The 23541-nt window shown below is 41.9% G+C and overlaps 1 protein-coding gene across 8 annotated transcripts in view; it reads left to right on the forward strand.

The window, feature by feature from the left end:
• The window catches only part of cep112 (centrosomal protein 112), a 122911-nt gene that overhangs the window by 54712 nt on the left and 44658 nt on the right, over nucleotides 1-23541 (forward strand). For 5 of the 8 annotated variants that reach the window (XM_040051023.1, XM_040051053.1, XM_040051069.1 and 2 more), the window contains 4 exons: nucleotides 729-864; nucleotides 3287-3394; nucleotides 9109-9291; nucleotides 17368-17565. In XM_040051023.1, the coding sequence (XP_039906957.1) occupies nucleotides 729-864; nucleotides 3287-3394; nucleotides 9109-9291; nucleotides 17368-17565 (625 nt within the window). The remainder of the gene's footprint in view (nucleotides 1-728; nucleotides 865-3286; nucleotides 3395-9108; nucleotides 9292-17367; nucleotides 17566-23541) is intronic. The other 3 variants (XM_040051046.1, XM_040051061.1, XM_040051078.1) reach the window with 3 other exon arrangements.

Genomic DNA, 23541 nt, shown 5'->3' on the forward strand with positions numbered 1-23541 from the left:
GACTGTGACCTGACATTTACCGGCAGTAGCATCGGCACGCCTGCCTGGGAGATACAGCCACGCATTCCGATGAGCGAGGCTATACCGCATGCACAAAGTGACTTATTTTAATTTAAAACAGGGTGAACGATAATGAAGGATCATGGAAAATCTTCACACATCGTTCAACATGGGAAAGAAACTTGTTGTTTGTTGAATATTTCACTCTTTGATGTCGAGAGAAAGCACCACATTAAAGCTCAGTCTATCGTGTTTGATACATGAGTGTTGCTGAGTTTTTAAAACTTCTATATTATCAGTGAACCTAAATAAACTTCACAATACATTTATAATCATTAAATTGCAAAAATTGTCAGCTGTAGCAAATTAAAACTCATATATGCAAATTAATATGTCATTATTTAATCGTTTGTTAATTTGTCCTCAGGTTCCATAAATACTCTATTTTCAAACAATTAGAATTTTGCAAAATAATATGGCAATTATTTCACAGTTCAGGTTTTAAAGGGTCAACCAAACCTGATAGAGTGTATGCAAAAAGAACAGTGATGATTTTCTGCTTCTAAGTCTATCTTCGTTCTCTGTCTTTTACTATGAAACTACTGTTTTGAGAAGTTCTACAAAAATAAAAGTTTACTTTCTTTCTTAACTATTTCTGGATTTCTTGTCTGCAATTGTGTTTCTATGGCTATGTAGTTTGTGTTCATTTGTGTGTGTTTGGTTTGAAGGGAGAAGGAGAGCCAGCTGGACAGAGCCAGGGAGAGCCAAAGACAGCACATCCAGCAGGCAGATATGGCGCTGGAGCAGTTCAAGAAACAGGTGGAGCTCAGCTCTGAGAAGGCCTACGCTGACATGAAACTGCAGGTCCGATAACGCACATCAGCGCGCGCAACGAGCAGCACGCGCCGTAATCACAATGCATGCGAGCGAACACGGGCTGGCATCCACGCACACCTGTTTTCTGTTACACGAATGCATCCATATTCATGCGAGGACTGCACATTCCTCTTGTGCAATGTTTGTGTTTCCTGTTGTGTGCCAGAACAGATTAGTGTTTACACATGCACACACACTTTAACTGTAACCCTGTGTCAGGTTTGCTGTACCGCAAGCGGAGTGAGCTGCCTGCTTGGCAATAACCAGAACAATGGGCACACACACACACATGCTCTTTATATTTTTTCAGCCTAACCACAGAGAACATATTCTGCAAGGCATCATTTTTCCAGCACCTTTGCTCTTACACTGAAAAATCTATATGCAAGAGCCAAGAACATTATCACCCTCAGGCTCTTTTTTGAGCCATCCAGTCATTCCAGATGAATGTAATTATTTGTAATCCCGCTCATTAAGCAGGTGTATTCACTTCACCGCTATCGCACAGTGAACTCTCTTCTTGTCAGTGGGCGTGACGTAGGCTGGTCAGGTTCCAGAGGAGAGCAGGTCGCCGCATTAAGCAAGCAGACTAATTAGTACGTTGGGCCTGCCTCGCGATCAGCGCTGCCTCGCTGCGTGGGCTGCTGCTTATTGGGAGAGACGTCCGATCGATACGCACTCGGCTCGAAAACTTCTGATGCTGTTTTACAAGTCAGTTTAGCTATAGGCGCTTTTGTCAAACATTTCTGGCTATACTGCGTGTGTGCAGTATTGACCAGGCTGCACCGAGTGTGGTCCTAAATGTTTTAAAGGGCCCAATGTTGGAGAGATTATTAAGTTTTAGTTGCTGATTATTTTTATTTATGTATTTTAAATGGCTAATCATTATTATGTCTGAGTGGGAGTTTTGGATATTTGTGGGCAAACAAACTAAACGTTATTTCCCAGGCCTGAATTTAAAATACCCTCTTGTATTTCAAAAAGCAAAGAAGAAGAAGAAAGAAAGTGTGCTGCTTGCATCTGAGCAGAAAAACGGAAGAAGATCCCATTCAAGTAATAAAACATATTCAGGTGTTGTCGAAGCTGGGACTTTCTTGAAGTTTTTGCGTTATTGCGAGTAGACTCTTTTGGATCGGTGCCACAACACTGAATATTTTTAAATATTTGCACAGGAAGACAGAACTTTTGTTTGCCTTCTTTCTTTCTTGTTCTTGCTACTTGAATTCAAGGCCACATGTGTGGTGAGCGATGCCTTGGAAAATGTCTATATCGGTGCGCCACTTCGTCCTGCTACTCTTTTCTGATGTTCTTATCCTTCCATCCTGTTGCTCATTCTTTCTTTTCCCGTTGAGCCCCCCCTTGGCATCCTGATCTCCAATCTGACTTTATCCTCAGCCCACATCAAAGCCATGGGAGAGGGGAGCAGTCTCTCCTGCATCTCTGTCATCCTCACCCCCCCTCTTTCCTCTTCTTTTCCTCCCCACCCCACTTGTTCATCGCTGCATCACGTTCTCCGGCTAAGGCTTTAATGTTGCAGAAAGAACTTCAAAAGAAGTTTTTACTCTCCTTTTTCCCCCCTTCCTTCCTTCCTTCCATCACCCATCCATCCTCTCGTCATCTTCTCTCTCTTTCTCTGTCTGCAGACGGAGTTATATCTAATGGATTATCTGTATCACCCCCTTCCTCTCTCTGTCTGTCTCTCATTTTAAAATCAGCATCTCACTTTTAGACCTCACTTTAAAGGAAAGAGTCTGCCCTATTTTGATTTTAAAAAAAAAAAGAAGAAGAAGAAGAAGAAGCACCACGCAGAATCAAATCTCTGTTGCGCGCATAGTTCAAAGGAGGCTTCGGCATTTTAAATGGATTAATCAAAACACATTTAGCATTTCCTGAGCGTTACACACAGCGTAGCCCAAATACAGAGGCGTTTGAGTAAATTGCATTTCCAATTGTTGCTGATTACCGTCACCTGAACAGGAAAATCTGAAAAAGGTAGAGTGCGGGGAAGTAGAGTATAGGGTAAATACTGCGGAATCCCTTTTTCCACGAAAACACAAAGACAAAGGCTTATAAATTTTTATGTGAACTGTTTGCGTAACAGTGCAAATTATTTAGATTTCAGTTTGAGTAGATTTATATATCAGCATGCTGCGTCATTCCAGCATCATCACAGGAATTCATTGTGTTCTTTCCCAGTGGCACTTCATTAATCTCCAATTAAAAGACAAATATTCCCGGAGCCTCACTTTCCTGCAGATCCCGGGTGTTATTCTGGTAGTTTGGTGTATGAGATTTACTGTACTTGCGATTCTGCAGAGATATTTCTAAATATACATATATGTATATGACCAGCCTTATGCTTGTGTACTAATTAATGAACTTATGTGCTGGATTCTTCTGATGCCTTCAGATGGAGAAGGTAGAGGAGGACCTGAAGCGCTCCAGGTCCCTCAGGGAGAAGCAGGCCAAAGAGTTCTCGCAGCAACTCGACGACCTCAGACAGAAGTTCGAGCAGCAGGTCTGTGAGTTTCTAACTCACTGTGCAATTGTTCTTGACTTCTGTGCTCATCTCCGTCATCGCCATCATCGTGTTATCTTCACTCTATTATCAGCGAGCACTCGGTCTATTGGAGACAGCTAACGGGCGACTGACATCCATTTGGAGCAGTCTTGTTATTCCTCCCCATCTGTTCCGTCTGATTAATTTCTCATGATAAAGGGCATGTTTTAGATTAAGCTTAGATTCCGGCTCAATAAATATCTTAAACGTGGCCAATTGAAAAGTAACGCAATCTGCATAGAAGATGTGTAGCTCACTTATCACCCCATCTCACTCACTCTTCTTCAATTAAGAGTCGAGAAACCATTTTCACAACCCATTTGAAATCTGGCTCGCTGATAGAGACGCAGCAGATTCAATTAAACCGCAGGAGCCGATATTAGTGTTGGCGGCTGATCTTACTGTAGGAGGCAGAGAGCGTCACTTTTATTTCGGTTACTGTAACAAATGTAAACAGTATTTATATACCAAATAAAAAATAAATGATCTAAATTACTCCATACGAGACTTTATGACCATGTGACACCACGCTTGTTTTGGGCGTGAATATTACTAACGGCTGTGACATCTCTTTTTTCCCCATCTATATCCACAACATGATTGCTTTCCAGGCACCAAATAGCACTCAACCTTTGTGTTAATAAGCATGCTTACACTCATTTCCAGGCCAGATGGAGTTTACGTTGCGTGTAATTTGCTGTAGATCGCTGTAAATGGGGGGGATATGAGGCCAGTCTTATATCTAAGGAATGGAGAAACTGTGCTTCATTATCGATTTGCTCCATGGCTGAACAGTTGGGTTTGTAATTAGAATGGCATTTATAAAATAAAATGTTAAAAAATAGCATATTTTAAAACCACTTAAATATAAAGACTACAGTGTGTTGAAATATTTTTCAAAACATCCCCGGAAACTGAAGAAAGGGCCGGGACATAAAGCGCTTCACTGGCTGCTGCAACGATAAATCGTCATATAAATAGACACTGCTGGTTAAACCATTAAACAGATTGCATTTGCATCTAAAAGACACTGTCATCCCCATGTAACCATCCAGTAAATGCAAAGATTTATCAGTGTTTTGAATGCCAGCTACAGCGTATTGTTCTGAGAAGTCATAACTAACGGGTAAACGATCAAAGGTTTGCAGGAAATATTGAAGTGACGATTATCAGCCACTGCCACGCTGAGTGGGGGTGCAGTTGACAGTTGAAGACAGCCACATAGGGTTAGCGGCACATCAGAAAGGCTTTTGTCTTAAAGATAAAACATACATGAAAACAATGGACCTGTCTCTGTTATGATTTTGATATGAGAGCTGAGATTTGCTACAAAGAGTTTGGAAGGGGGGGGGTTTTTTACACCTAGGCATGTTATTATTCATGAGCTACTCTGTGACCAGCCGCTTAATGTTAGACATGCGTTATATATTGTTTTGAAGCAACTCCACATTCTTTACTTGTTTCCTTTCTCTCGTGTCTGTGTGAGAGTACATTGTGTTTTCACTCCAGAAAAGCTGGTGTCACAAGATTTCTGGGGTCAAGGTAGTTCATTCAGATGTTCACAAAAGAACACTCCCTCAAGTGCAGCTTCGGGGGGGGATCTGTGTGCGAAGGAGTTGTTTTCCACTTGACCCCCAAGGCAATCAGACATCGTGGTTTCTGACAGAGCTCTTCCTCTTACAGTCTGGGAGACGTATCAAGATTAAACGGCTCATCGCGACCTTGAGAGTTTAAATACACAACCGGCCTCTTTCTTCAGATGTTAGGTTGGAACAATAAATACTAAAGCAGGCTGGTTTATTGTACAAGTCGACCGGTGATATTGGTATCAGTGAATATGTTGAGATCTATGGGAGAATGTGTAGCTGCAAGAATTTGGTAAAAGTATATCATACAGGAGGGAAAAAAACACTTATCAAAGTTTATTTGGGAGCAAAAATGTTTTTTCTAGCCAGTGATAAAATAATAATAAAAGTATTGCATTAGCTGTTCAGGAATTTCGGTCTTTTATGTAATAAACAGTTCTCCATTTCACAAACTAGGATCATTTTTAATACAAAAATTGTTTTTAAAACTGAAATGAAATGAAAATCCTTTGCAGTCAGTGATTGCCTAAAGTCTTAAACCCATGAACATCACTAACATCCTCCCTTGAGATCCCCTGCTAGGCCTTTACTGCAGCTGTTATTAGATGCTGCTTGTGTGTGGGTCTCTCTACATTCAGTTTCATTTTCAACAACAGAAAAATAGCTCTTTTGGGTTGAGATCAGGTAAATGACTTGGCCATTGAAGAACAGGACCTCTGTGGTTGCTTTTGCAGTATACTTTGGTTCATCATCCATGTCATCTTGCTACTTCTATCAGCAGACATATGACCAATAAACACTAGTGACGTAGTTACACTGCCATACATGAATATGCATGGTTATACTTGGTCATACATGCCTGCTAGTTCTAGCTCGGCCATACATGCCCATGCTACGACACTTCCTCCACCATCTTTGATAGATGATGTGTATGTTTTAGATCATGAGCTTTTTCTCTTCTTCTACATTTGTTTCTCGTACCTTCATTCTGGTACATGTTGATCTTGTCCAAATTGTATCCATTTTTTTTCCCAGAACTATCCGGAGTCTTACATTTTTTTTTCTTGCTAACTCTAATCTAGCCGTCTTGTTCTTGAGTGTAATGAGTGGGTTGCACCTTTTTGTAAGTTCTTGGCTGTAGACTTTGGCAATAATACACATAGCTTTTCAAGTCTCTTCCTGATATGGGTTGACATTGTGAAAGGTTTTTCTTCACCAAAGAGAGAATTCTACAATCATCCACTTTAATTGTCTTCTATGGTCTTTTAATTCTTTTGGTGATGCCGAGCTGGGCCGCGCATTCCTTATTTCTACCTGATTGCTGATTTGGCCACTTCTGCAGTTTTTGCGATCTCTCTGGAGCTTTTCTGGGGGCTTTCAGCCTAACCCTAACCATGACCTTTGTCATTCAGAATCAGTGAACAGCTACCGAATCCAAGTTCAATTCCACCTGCTTGATTTGTCGTATAATAACGAAGGAAAACATATAAAAATGGCTGTGAATGCGATAATTTTGTTGAACTCTTTGATTTAAGCTGAAAGTCTGCACTTGAGTCACATCTTAAATGGTCAATTTAAAATCCTCTGTGTGCAGAGGCAAAATTACATGTAGATGTACAAGACGATACGTATATTGAACACATATATCAGCAATAAATAGAGTGGCCAGTTGCAGTACAAACCTATAGTGAGATTGAAGGTGTCTTTTTTTTCTTCTGTTCCTCAGTCTCTCTCCACCCGCCTTCATGCACCCCATTCTCCCCTGCTGAGACCAGACAGGCCTTCTGTTCTACTCTGCTTTCCTCCCTCCTCTCCCCTCCGCCTTTCCAAACATTTTCAGATTTCCCTCCCCAGGGTTGAAAGAAGCCTATTACCTCACTGTCCTGCTTCAAGGCATGCAGCTCACACACATACACAACCATGTCAGTCCAGGCTGACGGGAGTCGTGCTGTGCAGTAACACCCGACTCACTCTGTATCTACGGCACCCAGCTGTGCCATACCCGTTTCAGTCTTCCCTCATAAGCACCATGCCGGTCCCTTTAAGAACCACAGCATCCAGCATCCTCTAGTCCACAGTGGCGCTACGTGATGTCACAGCCAGGCTCCTTGCTATGTCTGCTCTCTGTGATCTCCTCTCCGTGCTTTTCTAAAAAGATTTTTCCACCATCTTGCCCAATTCTTTATCCTAATTTCTCCCGAGATCCCCTCTTTCCTCCAAACCTCCCCCCATGGGCCGAGAGTCTGAGCAGAAAGGAACAGTAAGTCAGGACGTCCTCCGCCACTTTCTCTTACCTGCTGGGGAGTTCTTGAAGCAGCTGCGCGCTGCTCAATCCCTCAGCTCTAAAATGTACAGCTGTATGATTCTGACTCTTCGCGTGGGACAACGCATTCTAGCTGTGGATCTGATTTGCATGTGTTATTTTGTTAAATGGGAAAGGAGGTGAAGGCGGTGCAAGTTGTCACTAGAATTTTCTGTAGACATCATCATCTGCAGCATGTGAAACATGTTGCGCTTGTTTCGTGTGGTGTTTGCCTGCCTGCTGTCCTGATCTGTTCTGAAAAATGGCATGTGTGTGAGGTTATCCTGAGGGTGTGTGTAATTGTTTACTTCTGCCATGCCATCAACGAAGCCTCAGAGATAAAATCCATTTTTATTCAGTGATCCTTTCATTGCTATTTGCTGAGGTTGAAGTTGAAGTTCTCCCAAAAGTAGAGGAATACATTCTTGGCTGTCTAAATCAAGTTTCTATTGTGGCCTTCGTCTCAGTGCCAGGGATGGAATCCGGCTTCCTGTAGATAGCCCCTCATTCATCACCTGCTCTGAATAGCAGGCAACTTTGGAAGATATAACCATGGATAGAGCAGGCAGCGGGCACAGAGGCCGTTGATCTCGGCTTCTCTGGCAGGCCAGGTAGGGTGCCGTCATGCACAATGTGCGGGGGATTAGCTTCAAAGCAGGGAGGCAAATGGGCCCCAAGCCCCTGCTGTCCTTTCAGGGCTCCGACTGGGCCTGCACGGTGGGATGGTGTGGGGGTCACTTGTCTCCCCGCCATGGGGGAGTGGGAACGGAACGGAGCCTGGGAAAGGCTTGGGGGCTTGGGGCTGGGAGCTTCATTGGCAAGGCTCACCTCTCAGCAGGTGACTCCGCTTACAGCCAAGATGGAATACAGACTTGGTTCAGCTGACAGGATGATTAAGCCCTGAAAAATTGGGGCTTTGCGTCCCATTAGAAGTGTTTTATTTTGCTCTGCTGTATTATGTGTAGGTGATTGCAGCTCTGCTGAGACTAAAGGCTTTGCTATGGTGTTTTTAACCGCTAACCACACCTTCTTATTGAATGGTTGGTGCAGGTTCTTACTACACATTGCATTAGCAGTATAAACCTCAGTTACATTCTGGTGGCATAGACATTTACATTTTGAGAAAATGGAATTGATTTTCATTAATATGCGCATTTTCTATCAGTTAAATTCATTCATAGATTATAATACAGTACCAAGAATATTTTAGCACCTTCTCCTTTCACCTCTCTTTCCATTTTTTTTTTCTAATTTGGGTTTATAATAATCATCATAGTCATTGCCTAAGCCGATTTTCACATGCTGTCAGGCGCATAGCATGGGGCATTGGGTAGTTGCTGCAGCCAGATGGCTAACCCCTACCAGCTTGCTTGCATAGCCCAAACTCGCAGCTCTTTTATATGCCGATCCCAGAATAAGGCGAGGGGGACAGATTTGAAGAAAGAGGAGTGGGACGTGGAGGGCCAGTCTGTACAATTGGCAGGAGAGGCGGGAGGGCGGGGGGAGCGAGCCAGATGTAAACACATCACATCATGTCGTCCTCTGACGACGTGAGGAAGCGGCAAAACTTTTCTCGCTTTTTTTCCCCCCTCCCCGCACTTTCCTACCAATTTCGCCAAATTTGGCTTGGCACACGGGGGTTCTTGGGTGGAGGAAGAGGGTTTGACGGAATAGGACGAAGAAAGGATGGATGGATCGGTGGATGGACAAGTTGTCATGACGACAGGGTTGCTCTGAGTGTGTGTTGGCTGATGAAGTCTCTCTTTGCCTGCTTGTCCAATCAGATGGCTGAGCAGCGCATGCAGCACGAGCAGGAGAGGACGCGGCTACAGCAGCAGCACAGCGCGGAAAAGGACAGCCTGGTCCAGGAGCACCAGCGGGAGGCGAGCAGCCTGGAGAGGCAGGCCAGGGCCGCCCTACAACAGCACCAGCAGCACACCCAGGAGTGGAGGAAGCGCGATGCCCAGGTAGGGGGTCTCCACTGATCCACGCACTCGCACGCACACACACGCGCGCTGACCCGCCGGTCTCCCGTGGACAACCATTTTGTATTTTGCTCATTGACGTTTTCCTGGGGTTTCAAAAGCACAGCAGGTTGAGATACTTTTTTTATTTGAAGCAAGACATATATTGACATGCGGCGCGAATAATTTTAGAAATCGTATGTTCAGCGCGAGAACACAGAAGATCGTACATGCTGCCGTTTGAATTAAAATCTGTTTTGAAGCAATGTTGCGTGCGACAAAAAAGTTTTTTTAAAAATGGAATAAACAAAACGCAGAATGGCACCGTCCCAACTTCAAACGATTTCCCCGTTGTATTTTAACTCACTTTTTATCGCAGCAGGCTTTGTGTAAAGTGTAAAGACCAAAAATCCAAAAGACCCACAGGTATCTATGTAAAGGGGAAGAAATCAACGCTGTTGAGTGCCTAGCTTTTATTCCACAACCATGGTTTGAATTTGTGTTTTAGATAATTGTGGACGCCCTGTAAAGCGCTTTTTATTCCCACCAAAGTGAATTTTTCTGCCTCCCATTCTCCTTTCACCACAGGTAGCTATCACCCTCCGGAAAACAGTGATTATTCTCTTATTGCAGCATGGTCAGCCACAATGAGTGTATGACATTTTGGGTCTATATTAACGGATATCCCTGACAACTGAGAGACTATGTGGTCACCATTTAACCAAAGCAGTAGGGTTTCATCTCAGACCCCATCACGCACTGTCTTCGCCTCTCTCCAGCCTGGGCAAGACTGGAGCTCTGTGGGAAGCCATTCGACAAACCAGTCCCCAGCTGGGGTTTGTATTTGACTCTTCAAGCTTCTTGATGAAATGAACATTGGCAGCATGTAGAGAATTTTGTATGTTGGCGGTTAGCTGACGATGGGAGCCCAGAGAGACTTTTGTTACGTTTGTGAACCGAATTTCCTCACACCGACTCTGGTCACTCATTCGCGAATGGCGAGGAAATCAAACCTAAACAATTTTCTGGTTAGTTTTTGTCCTCACAAGACAACAATAACTTTAAATGCAATAAGAATGAAATAGTTTATACCTAGTAAAAGCTAATATGCAGCAGTGTTATCCTTTAAGGAGTAATATACACCTGAGCCTCCCCAGTTAGACAAATTTGATCAGTTTATCCTGTGTCTACGGTTTGAGTTTTAACATTAAAACTAGATGCAGTGCTCCCACTTAGTTTGAAAATGAATCCATATTTAGGATACGCTCGGATTTGTTTACTATAACTTTTATTTTCTCGACCCCGTATATCTTTTAGCCATATCAGTATACTTCTACAGTAGCCAAGTTATTGCAATATAAACCAGCTTCAAGGCTGGAAGCTGTGTCAAAAGACTAACCCAAAAAAAACCTGAGATGTTTCTTTAGATGCCGTCACCACAGGACATTTCCACTGATAGCATGTCGCCCTGCTCGTGTCAACATGACGTGCAGTTTGACAAATCTCACAATCTCAGCTAATGTCAGTCACACAATCTCAGCAAAAAAGCAAAAAGCAAACTTCCCCAGTCCTCATTTCATATTCTCAGTTCCTGTTTGCTCCTGCAGCATTTTCAGCAGACATCAGTCGCCTGCCTAATGTCAGATGTTAAAGCGTCAGAAATCAGGATTTTTCACTCAGGCCTCTGAAAGATGGAAAGATGGATAACTGATGGTTTGTGAGGGGGGTGAGCTGGTTTGACTTCCTGTGTGAGAGCAGATGCACAGATGTGCTGTTTGCTGTTAAAAAAGAGCCGCAAGCTGGCAGACTGTCAGCCCATATGTATTAAAAATATGCCTATTATATACATACTTATTATTAAACACAACTGCCGTGCTAAAGCTGTTTTTCCACTTAGAGCTCTGCCACACTGATATCACGTGGCTGTTTACATGCGTCTCTTTTAAAAAACAATGTGTGAAAGTTGTGATATAAGAATTTAATTGTAAAAAACTTTTTATTTTTGTTGCATGCAGACAGTATGGAGCAATTCCTTGCAGGACGTGTTACAGCTCATTCTTTTTTTGTGTTGCCGAGCTCCCCCTCAGACAACAGTGGACCATAATATCATCAAGCGACAGTCACAACATCATCATATCATAACAGATAGCTCAAAGGCTTGCTGTGGCAATAGGGCTCAGGCCCCTGTTTTTTTCTGCCTAGCTCTTCTCACTTTCTCTTAGTCTTCCTTGAATCAGTGGAAGGACAGTTGCAGCTAAAAAAAAGTTGGCAAGGACAGAGAACAGCTAATGTCTGTCACACACTCTCAGGGTGAGTAATGCCCACTCATCCCCTTGATGTGGTGGGACACTAATAAATAGCATTCCTGTCTCTTGGCTTGTGTTTGAGAAGCAGAGCCAGTGAGTCGACTCACACAGGGACACACTGTCCTCATCCCACCAGAGTTTATCATCCAGGAAACTCTGGATTCTTCCACTATGTAGTCGCAAGTCATAACAGCGGCGTTATCGGGGCTACGTTTGCGTAAAGGACGATCATATGCAAGGAGTTATCATTGTTTACATGTTTACATATCAGTCTTTTATAATCACGGGATTTCTAAAGAGAAAATATTGTAAAAGAGAGGAAAAAAAATAACATGGTTCAATGTTCTCATTACAGAATGAACTAGAGACTTTGAGCTGGTTGAACCATTAAATTGATGAAATGTCTTGCTGGTGAAACATGTTTGCCCATAGCGTGTTTTGTTAGCTGATTAATGCCCCCCAAAGGACGAAGCAGCACAAATAATGATGGCATGGACTTTCTCGCTTCCATTCTGGAGACTCTAGCAGTGTGTGTGTGTGTTTATATACTTACTAAAACTTACTATTTTGTACCTCTAAACAGTAAAATATCCATAATAAAAGAAAACAGACAAGTATTGGATTTTACAGCAGAACATTTCAGTATGTTGTTGTGTGTGCTATTGTGTGCTATCACATTTGCGATAATTTATTTTTTTATTCATTTCTGTTTATTTTGATTCATTTTTTTTTTCCTTCGAAGCTTTTCAATTGTTAAACATTAGTAAGAGTTTGACTTCAAAAACTAGGGCCAGCATTATAAATTAATTGGAAGTTTGTGTTTGTATGTGTGTTTCTTTTTTTTCTTCTCTGCAAACATCAGGATTGTTTGTTCTATGCAAAACCCATCGTTCATATTTTTTCCACCTGCCCCTCCTCAAAACTCATTTTATGGGTATTATTTTCCCGAATAATTGTGTTTTTTTTATAAAGGAACGTACGCACCATCTGGACTTCAAACAGCATGGGGGAGAGAGCGCGAGTCTTGCGGGGTCTTTCTTCTGGGCCGTAATGGACTAAATAATGATGCTGTCAATTTTTCAAAGCGCTTCATTCCCAAATACGTGATTAAAATGAGTCAAATGAACAGGGTGATGACAGGCTGAGTCAAAGGTAAAAAAATCAAGAGAACAAGAAAGTGCAGTTAGAAGTGTGTGTGTGTGTGTGTGTGTGTGTGTGTGTGTGTGGAAGGGGGGTGGGGGGCTCATTTGTTGTTTCAATCCTTCCATGTTGTCATTTATGAAATGATTGGTCCCCGGGTGTTGTCAGGTAAATCTTTGTTACACGCTGATTTCAGTGGCACGTGAATATCCTCCTGAGTTGAGGTGTCATTGTGTTTGTGTTTTTCTCAACAGATTTCATCACGTTTTCTCACGGGGGAGTATTTATGTTAGAACTCAGCTGATTTTTGTTTTTCACTGGGGAGCTATTGATCATGCCTCAAGTCATCAGCGAATGCTGATGTTCTGTGATGTGTGGAGTGTTACAACATGCTCCCCTTTCAAACCCCAAAGCCATTTATTATGTGCATACATCACATGTTGGATCCCAGCCACACACGTTATCTGCCTGACAACAGCGAATCATTCATTACACAATTCAGCTACACATTTTAATTGCCTATAAGAGTCAAATGTCACACGTCAGTGCATGCGTGTGTCCTACTTGACTTTATACTTTGCAGAGTTATTCTGTTGTTTATAATATTTGTAGGTTAGTTTTTTGGGGGGGTTTGCATACAACACTTTTTAGAGTTACGCAAGTCGAAAGATTATGAGCGCTCACTGATGAAACAAACAGCTTCAGTTATCCTGTTCAACTACAAAATTCTGAGATACTAAATTAGATGTTAAGTGAACAGTCAGCGCTTATAACCCAAACCGCCTTGAAGGAGGCCATATATTTATGTTCATACCCCGACATGATGCCAGAGTCCAGAATTCTGAGGGATGAACCAAAAGCGTTGTTATAGTCGTGATATATTGTCGAGATCGCTGCATGCATCTTTGGCAAAACTTGTTACCGTCACACTGAAAGTGAAATTTTCAAAACTTCGTCGAGCTCTGTTTCAGTAAAAATCTCTCGCACTCTGTTTGTGTTTATATGTAAATAATATGCATTATACATCACATTATGCAACCCTGTCACCTTTATTACCAAAGAATTGCCTTTGAAATTCTGTCAGAAAGCTGTGGATACAGAAATTCATCATAAAAAAGAAACTGTTAACTTAATATTGCGTGAATAGAATAAGATAGGATGTTGCCAGCTGTATGCGCAGAGATAAATATTTCTGCCTGCAGTCAGAATGTTAAACTATAGACCTCACTTGTAGAATGCGAGTCGAGATGCGGTGCCTCTAAACGGGGTAGTGCTCACATTGTTGACGAGGGCAGTAATTAGAAATGCCTCCAGCGTGTTTCTTGTGCTATTCTCGGCCTTGCAAGTGGATACTTTCTGAATTCTCAGAGTTCGGAAATCATGAAAACAACTTCCTGCGTTGTTATCACAGCTCACGAGTTCAATCTGCAGGAACATAAAGGTGAAACTGCTAAGAATAATTATAGCTCTGTTACATTTAGGTGTAACTGTAATACATAAAGCTAGTATGTACCATATGTTATTAGTTACAGTGTCTGAAAGGGTTTTGTCATGGTCCCTTGATAATGGGCAAACAGATTTCTCTCCTCCATCATTTTCTTAGCTCTAATGCTAATTGTGCTACAACAGTATACAGTAACTATAGAGTAGAGCTGGTCTAGACCGACTATGTGATTCTGTGATAGCATCATCTGTATCTTTCTGCATTATGTTCTTTAATTTCATAATTTGGTCCATCTAACACACTCTGGCACTGTACCTTTGAGTCCCTATCGTCCTGTGATACCGGCCGACTTAAATGAGGGTCGGGCTCTGGTTACAGTTACAGTCTCATTTCATATTTAACATCTGACATTAAAGTCTCTAAAAGAGCCTAATTGGCATACCAGCGGAGTAATTATGCTAATCTGTTGAGACTCAATTAATGTTAGATATACTGAACTGATTGCACGTTTTTCCTCATTATTTTGTTTTCTGTTTTGTGAAATCGTGATAAAGCATATTCACAGATACCCATCGTTTATTATGCATTTCTTCATTTCATTTTGTTTTCTTCACAGAAGAATCACTGCTCATCCTAGCTGTGCGGGGTTGTCACTGTGCAGTTTAGTGGAGAGTAGGAGAAAAAGCAGTTAGTTGTGGTCTCTTAGAGGATTTTAGAGAATCTTAATACAATCTTTATAAGTGTTGATAAAGTCTTATGACTGATCCTCACTTGACTGTGATATTTTCCCTTGATTGAACTCTTATTCAGTCCTTAACCACTCTCACTGAGGTTGTTTTGCCAGTGTTTTGTCATCCTAGCTGACACGGTTTGACCCAGTATTTCATCTGACACTCTTCTATTGTTACCAAGAGCTGCTCCTTCACAGAGCTCCCCATCAGCCTGCTAACACGTGCCCTCTTGAAGCGACTGTGTTCACTCCCCCCAATGAAAACATGCACTTTTGGCCTCTTAAGTTCCTGAAGTGTCATTGCCAATGTCTCTGTTCTGGTAGATTATGTTCTAACTTATTAAAAGATTTTTTTTGGAGGACACATTCCCAACATTTGTTAAAGAGAGAATTATACATTAAAGACTCTCGAGGGCTCAGATCTCATAGCTGCTTGCACTTGAAGAAGGCACTAGAGGAGCAGTGAGACTGGTAATATTGAGAGACAGAAGAGTGGGACGCAGAGGAGTGCATGCGTTTGTTTGTTTTACCTCACATTCTCTCTCTCTGAATGCGCCGCATGGCAACCTATGTGTGTGACAGTGTGCCATGTGTGGCTGCTTCTCTGTGTAGGCATGTGTGTGTCTGTATGTGTGCAAATGGATCTGTGTGTGTGTGTGTGTGCTCGTGCCAATGTAGAAGCGAGTGAAACACAGCCACAACATCTGCCTGTTTTTGTGACATTGCTTTGAAGTCTCCCCAGTGCCCGCTAAAAAAGACTTCAGACGCTTTCTGTCTGATTGCCTTAACGTGGCGTTGTCCTGGGATGCCCAGGCTTTTGAGGAGCGGGAGGGGGCAGGAGCCTGAGCGCACAGTGCAAACCACAGTAAGAGGAGTAAAAAGAAAAAAGCCAAGGAGAGTAATGAGGATGTGCAATAGCTGGGGAATACATGCAATACAGGTAGGGAAGTGTGAAACACTGCAATTCATCTTAGATCCACCTACACTTAACTACAATGCGCTTTGCTCATTGCTTGTAATTTGTGTAAAATGATTACAATATGCCTGCGAGGTGTTTTATTTTTTTCTGTCCATTGCTGTTTACAGTATTGAATGTATGTGAATACAGCTAACTAAAGTAGCTGTAAGGATATAAGGTGCATTTCAATGTAAAGTCCCCCACCCGTATTTCTTGCAGATAGTCTCCATCATCCCAAATATGTGATGTAGGTTTGACAAAACAGTAGACTTATCTTCTCCTTTTGACATCTCCCAAACTCTTGAGATGCAGCTTCACAGCATGTCAGACCAGTCTATTTCTGGTGTTTCATGGGCCGTGGAGGGTTGTACTTATTAGCATTCTTACTATGTAATGTTGACTCTCACTGGCAGCGCTATTAAAACGTTCTTCGGAGCAAAGTCAAGGCTGAGAGAGGTCGAGAGAGGGGTAAGGGCTTCATCGCATGGCGGATGGCTCCGTGCGCCTGGTTCTGCTGAAGGTTTCTTCTTATTAAAAGGGAGTTTTTCCTTCCCCCTTTTGCCAAATCCTTGCTCACAGGATTCCATCGGATTGTTGGGGTTGGAGTTTTCTCTCCATTAATGCAAAGTCAATATAAAGTGCCTTGATGCAGCTGTTGTTGTGAAATAAAATTGAATTGAACTTGACACTGAAGGAGAAAAACACTGACTGGAACAGAATAGAGCACAAAAGGGAACTCACTAAAAACTGCCTCACCAAGACACACACACTCTGTTGGAAGATATAAATGACATCAAGCAAAAGTATCAACAGTACAGCCGGTGTTACAAAAGAAACAAACAATAAAACTCAAACACAGTTCATTCCCAAAACCAAAAGCAGTCATGAACCCACAAAAATTCTAAACCCTGGGTCTAAGATCCAGGACCATGACAACACAGATGGTAAAAAACCCTCAATATGCAATTCTCAGTAAACAGAAATACAAGAAACCTGTACTTAAAATGTGGACTTTTTATTTTTTGTGATGTACTTAGTGTTACAATGGTGGGACGCTCATATTGAACATGGCCAAAGCTTCAAATAATGACCTCAGCAAATTTGAAAGTAATCACCTTTGCAAAATGCAGTTTGAGCCTGAGCAAAATTCTCAGGCTCAAACTGCTCTGCATGCTTAGCTAAGCTTATCTTAATATAATATATTATATTATAATATAATCATCGCGTGCACCCGTCAGTCCCACCCTAACAGCCTGTTTGCAAGTGGCAACCAATCAGAAGTTGTCTTAAAGGAAGATCAGCTCAAATGGTTTGTTTCAGACAGTGAATCGACAAAAGAGCTGTACTCAGGGCTAGTATAAAAATAAATATTTAAAAATAAAAGCCAAAAGTATAATAGTATCACTTATAAAAGAAAGCCTTCTACACATAGAGGAAAAAAATTACTGGACATTAATTTTAATTTACTTAATTCAGCAGGTTTCTTTTTATCTCTGTCCAGACAATTGCAGATTTGGAGGCCCAGTTGTCAGAGCTACGTGAGGACCTCAAGAAGGCCCATGCCCAGCATAAGCAGCAGCTGGCCGAGATGGCGTTGCTCCAGGAGGAGGAAAAGCAAAGAGCAACCCTGGACAAGCAGGCATCCCTGGACCGGCTCGAGAGAAACCACCAGCAGGAGAAGGATGCTGCACATGAGAAGGTGAGAAAGTATAAGATATGGGTTTTTAACTCTGTTTTGACTGGGTGAATGAATACTGGAATGCCTGGAGTAGTAAAGGTTAAGGAGGTGTGGGGAATCTGCATGTTTTCCAAAAGTCAAAGAAGAAAACAACCTGGGAAAACATCAAAAGCAGCAACAGAACATCTCGAATAATTTAAACAGTGAATTTGAGAAAAAGAGGATGAACTGAAGAGGTTGTATACCTGTATAAAAGAGAGGGGGTTTCATAGAAGCCTTGTGCTTAAAAACAGCACCTGAAGTCAAGAAAGATGGGATGCAGAAGCTTTGTTTTGGAGGCTGAGTGTTAAAAACAGTGATTCTCATTTTCACATCAGCTGTTAGATCTACTGAACCTGATTTGTTGTTCTAGCAAAGTTTCTGGTGTAACAACGAAGTCTTTAAAATCTTTGGTAGGCACCTCATCTCCTGCTATTAGGAGATTTTATCCAACAACCCTGGGTATTTAGTCTGAACATTGCACGAAGTTGCCCTTTCATAATGAGGGACATTCACTCCAAGCACATTCTCATTGCTGCAGAGCAGTTTGGTTGAGGTGAGAGTACTGCATGGGCAAAATGCGCAGGAGGCGGGACACGCGGCGCCCACTCGCTTTCTGTGAATTCTCGATCTGTTGTCACAGGCTCACTCGGACATCACACAGACTTCGAACTAGAAAGCTGGCATGTTAAAAACTGCTCAGTGTCCAGTCCTGACTGCTTACATTTGGTCAGGTAATGTCTAGAACGTTTGTGGCTGCAGTGAGTCTGGGAAACTGTTTTAAATGTCGGAGCATTTGGCTAAGAATACAAATGGGCCAATGTTATCTGACCCTAAGGACAGATTTCCCTGAACTGCTCAATCAAATCAACCGAATATGCCTAAACAAAAAGTTGGGCAATAGTGCTGTCAAAATCAAAACTATTTGTACTTTTGGGTCTTTGGGGTAACCCACTTATCATCGTGGAATATACTGTTTTGAAATGTGCAAGGTCAGTTGTAGAGAGAAAACCGCAGCATTTCAATAGAGCCATTGTTCAGCATTGCTTTTTACTATTCCTAACGCACCAGGAAGTACTTCAATGAAATCTTCCATCAAGTATCCATCTTCTTTTCTTGCTTTTGTGCTTTTTTACTTTCTCTCTGTCATATTCGTTCGTTCGCCGCCTTAGAAGCTGGACCCACGGTTGCGAAATCGCTCATAATCTTGTGCTTGCCTAGCAGGAAGCTGACCTAAGGTGGTGTTGATCATAAACTAATCCTTACTGCAGGGCCCATCAAAGAGAGCATTTTTCATTAAACACCATCCCACACCAGCTGTGCAGCATTAGGCCCGGAATGCAGGGACCTCCGAAGCACCCAGGCGGCCATTTTGGCTCCATATGGCGAACAGAATCAGTAATTCTGAAGCGAGAAAGACCCGAGAAAGAGAGTGTGCTTACGACAGCGTAATCTTTATTTGAAGAACTCACGCTATTTACTATCAGTCCCTTTTGGATATGCGAAGGCTGTTTTTCAGCTAAAAGTTGTTTTATCTTTTAGGCCCCGCTTTAATTCCTCTGTGTGTCTTTGGTCTTTTATGTACGCAAGAAAAAAAATGACCCACAGTTGCTGGGCAGTCTGGAGTGGATTCAAAGCTGCGTTGAACTCAGACAGATAACACTATCAGCAATGCGCTAGTTTCACTTTCATGAAGAGATTAATGATTTCTCCATCCTTTTTGTCAGCTCAACGTTGATTCTTCAAAAAAAGATTCACCAAAGGTTGAACATCTTACTTTCCCTTTTTTTTTGTACTTTCTTATCTCTCTCCAAGTTTGACTTTGCAGTGGGCAGGGAAAACTTTTACTATTTCTTACACCCTGTTTCTTTTTTTCCCACATGCAATTGAAGTCAGCCAGACCTCAGATCCATATTGACTCGTTCGCCCTGTTTTGTAAGCTGAAAATTTCTCATTCTTTTGATGCAGACAGAAATGCTGTCCTCTGCAGTCCACCATGCTCTTGGAAGCAGAGGCTGAGCAGGCCAGCTTTCCCTCTTTTTTTATATATATATTTATATATTTTTTTAACCCATCTCCCAGATCCTGAAAAAAGAAAAAAAAAGAGGCAAGAGAAATCCATTAAATCCATGAATGGATTCTCATCAAAGACACGTGCGTTTAAGGGAGAGACAGAAAGGGAGAGCGATGGATACAGGGGGGATGTGGGGGAGCGGTGTTTTGGTGGAGGTTCTGGGAGTAGACTGGCAAAGCTTCTGGAATGAAATGATGAGAAGCAGGAAATCAGAGGCGATAAGATCAGACGTTGAGATAGTTCAATGCATTTGATCACCAAAAAGGAAAGGAGAGAAGGAAAAGTGATGGAAGCAGGCTCAGGAAAAGGTGTGTGGAGGTGTGTTAGACTGGATGCTATTGAAGCTTATCTTTGCTAGTGTGTGTGTGTGTGTACACACATACATGCACATGTGTGAACACACACAGCCCCAGACCTCTCAATCTCTATTCTGCACTGAGGGGTCTGTGAAGCCGCTTCTGTGCCTGATAAAGACGCCTCATCTCTGGGCTACAGTGAGCATGAATCCTGCCTCTTACCCACACCACCTCCTTATTTGACTTTTTTATTCTACCCTACACCTCCACCCTCCATTTCTCTGTCTCTCCCTCTCTCTCTCAGTCTTCACCGATATCTTTAACCCTTCCTTCAAGCTCTAGCAAGACTTATAATGTTTGTGCTTTCTGTAAATAGTTAGTTTTAACCAGAAACCTTCGCTAAGCAGCTTGGAGGCACAGTTTCTTACCACATGCATATGAACAGGTTCTTGTCAAACACCAGCTATATTTGCACTCAGTGCTTAGTAGAAGTTGAAATCACCCCACACCCCACAATAAGATATTATCAGAATACTACACTGCATTACAATGCAGTCGTGATCACGGTAATATGCCTAATTAATCCCCCCCACCCGGTGCTTAATAGGGATATGAAGTTTGACATTTGGCTAGTGGAGAAAAGGTCTTTATGTTGGACGTCTTCACCCCACACAACTGTATATATCCATGTATAGCCACACCTTGCTTGCTAATACAGCCAAGAGTTCTGAGACAATGAAAGACAAAAGATCAGGAGGCTTCAGGTTTGATAGGAATTTAATGAAATTTGGAAATTAAAATTTATATTTACCTTTAGTCTGGAGAGTAAAGCACCTTGAACTGCAAGAAGAGGTTAGATGTGTGAATTTTGTCTAATATGGTTGTGTGGACCTGACTACATCTGCATGAGTGTGTACCGGTAGAAAAGAGAGGGCGCATAAATACAGAGACATGCTGAGTTTCCTTGTTGCATCTGTATGACATACACCAGCTTCTTTCTTATATTATTTTAATTGTTGGTATAACCAACACGTGTACATTAAAAATGAAGGAGAAAAAAAGCTTTCCATGGGTAAGTAGTAGAAAAGGACTGTGTGTGCATGCACAGGGTAGTGTCCATGTGCATGCACACTTGCACCCCACATCAAAGGAACAGGGCATTTCATCAAAAACTAACCAAGTGTGACAAAATTACCTGAAGGCAAAGTCAGCCAATGAGAAAGCAGCTTTTTGGCATGCAGTAGCCAACCGCTGCTTCCTGTCACTGCACTAGTTTCCCCCTGGCTGTGCCCCATGTGATGTCCATGACATGAAAGGCACTACAGAGCTCAGTCATCCTCTGACATAGGCGCACACAGGCTGAGCATCAGACAGCTACACCATGGAGGCCTGTGCCTTCCAATTGGTCTCTTTAGTTTCACAGGTGTTTTTGTTTGCTTCAAGGACGTTTTTCACTTTAACCTGAGAGGTTTTCCTCTGAAAGCTACCTAGCTTCAGAAGGTGAATGAGACTGTATCCCCTAACTGGAACTGGGGCTTTGTTTTGTGTTTTCGCTCACTGGCGCGATGCTGCAAATGTATAAGCCTTTTATAGTGATGAAAATAAGAAAGTGCACCCTATTTCAATTCCAAGGTTTTACATACCAGGACTTCTTTTTTTTTTTTTTTATAATCTGGTCCTTAGCAGGTCCTAAACTAATTTAAATACCTCAGGTGAACAGCAACACATATTTTATTGCAATGTTTTTTTTTATTCAACAAAAGCTAAGTGAAAGTGCAGAAGCAGAAAAAACTAATCAGATCCTTTTAGTCAGCAGCTTGTAGAACCACAGTTAGCAGCAATAACTGAAGTGATCATTTTCTGTATGACTTTATTAATCTCTCTCAATTTTTTTGGAGGAATTTTCATTCACTCTTCTTTATTGTCTTGCTTCAGTTCATTGAGGTATGTGGGCATTCAGTTATGCACAGCTCTCCTAAATGCCACAGCATTTCAATCATGCTGAGGCTGCATGATCCACTCTGGGCTGAACTGATGGCCGCGCGTCTCTTTCTAGAATACTTAGACATACAGAGGAATTCATGGTCCCGTGCCTGCAAAATAAGCCCAGGTCATCACCCCTCCACTGCTGTGCTCGACAATTGGTACGAGCTGTTTGTTCTCATATGCTGTGTTTTGATATCCCCAGACATAGTGCTGTCCATCATGGTCAAACATCTCTACTTTATTCTCATTTGTCCAAAGGACATTGTTCCAGAAATCTGGTTGTTCGTTCAGATCTGATTTTACAAACCTGTGCTGAGATGTTCTTTTTTGAGAGAAGAGGCTTCTCTTCGTAACCCCCCTATCCAACACCCTGAACAGGTCACTAGTGTGTTGTAGACAGAGACAGAAAGCCATTTGCACTTACATTTGCACCAGTTAACCTAACCTAACTAACTCCATGTCTTTGGACTGTGGGAGGAATCTAGAGTACCTGGAGGGAACCCATGCAGACATGAGGAAAACATACAAACTCCACACAGAAAGGACTCAGCCAGATGGTGGATTCAAACCAGGACCTTTTTGCTGTGGTGTTAACCACTGCACCACCATGCTACCCTAGTTCAATTCATCCCTTTTCTATTTCCCAGGTTTCTCAATGGTGCAGTATAATCTGTACACCACTGTTTCAGGCTGAATGATAATTACCCCTCCGCTGTTAAATTGCTAAAACTGTATGGATTTTCAGGTCAGGGCAAAATTTGATCGCAGAGGATTTAAAAGATATTTCATGCTCATTTTTTTTAAACATAAACAATAAGCGTGGAACATCTTTTAACTTGCTAAGAGATGATCTGGTATTTTAGAACTTGTACTTCCAGGGCATTTGTGCCACCTAAAGATTATACTGCCAGGTAACACTGGCAGCCGCCAGCATTTATCTATTTATTTATTTTGTATTGTTAACTGCAAACAGCTAGGAATTGAGAATATCCGTCATACAAAGCAGGGATATATAATCCGACTTCTTCAACCTTCAGTCTGATACAGATACCTTTCTGCTGATTCCAAGCTCACATCTGATATTCAGTGTATAATAAGTATAAGAAGGTGTATTCTCCCATCTGAGAAGGTGACTGGGAATCATTGTTTTACACGTAAGGCAACATCAGGCTCAGCCTTGAACATTGATCTCCTAATTTCGTAACATAAATTGTCCAAAAACATCAAAGAATATTAATTTACTGAACTTTTTTTGTGAACTAAAGTGAATACAGTAATAAATGTAAAAGTGTAATGGCGCTATATATCAGGTGCTGTGAATTTATTTGCATTAGAGTCGTTTCCTCTCAAAGCAGTAGTGACTGGGTTTTTTACCCCTCGGACGTAAAAGGCTGATGGGGTATTATTGTCACTCTGCTGGGCAAACAGGCAGGCCAATGACATGGACACCCAAATTTGAGAATGAGATAACTTGAGGAGTTTGCTATTATTTGGTGATATAAAGATAGAATAACACAGAACTGAACTAAATAGTTCGACACATTATTGATATCTGATCCCTGATTTTCCAAATCTTTCCCTTTAGAAATCATTTTAGCTGGA

Source organism: Simochromis diagramma, unplaced genomic scaffold, assembly GCF_900408965.1.
Source record: "Simochromis diagramma unplaced genomic scaffold, fSimDia1.1 OVJJ01000321.1, whole genome shotgun sequence".
NCBI lineage: Eukaryota > Metazoa > Chordata > Actinopteri > Cichliformes > Cichlidae > Simochromis > Simochromis diagramma.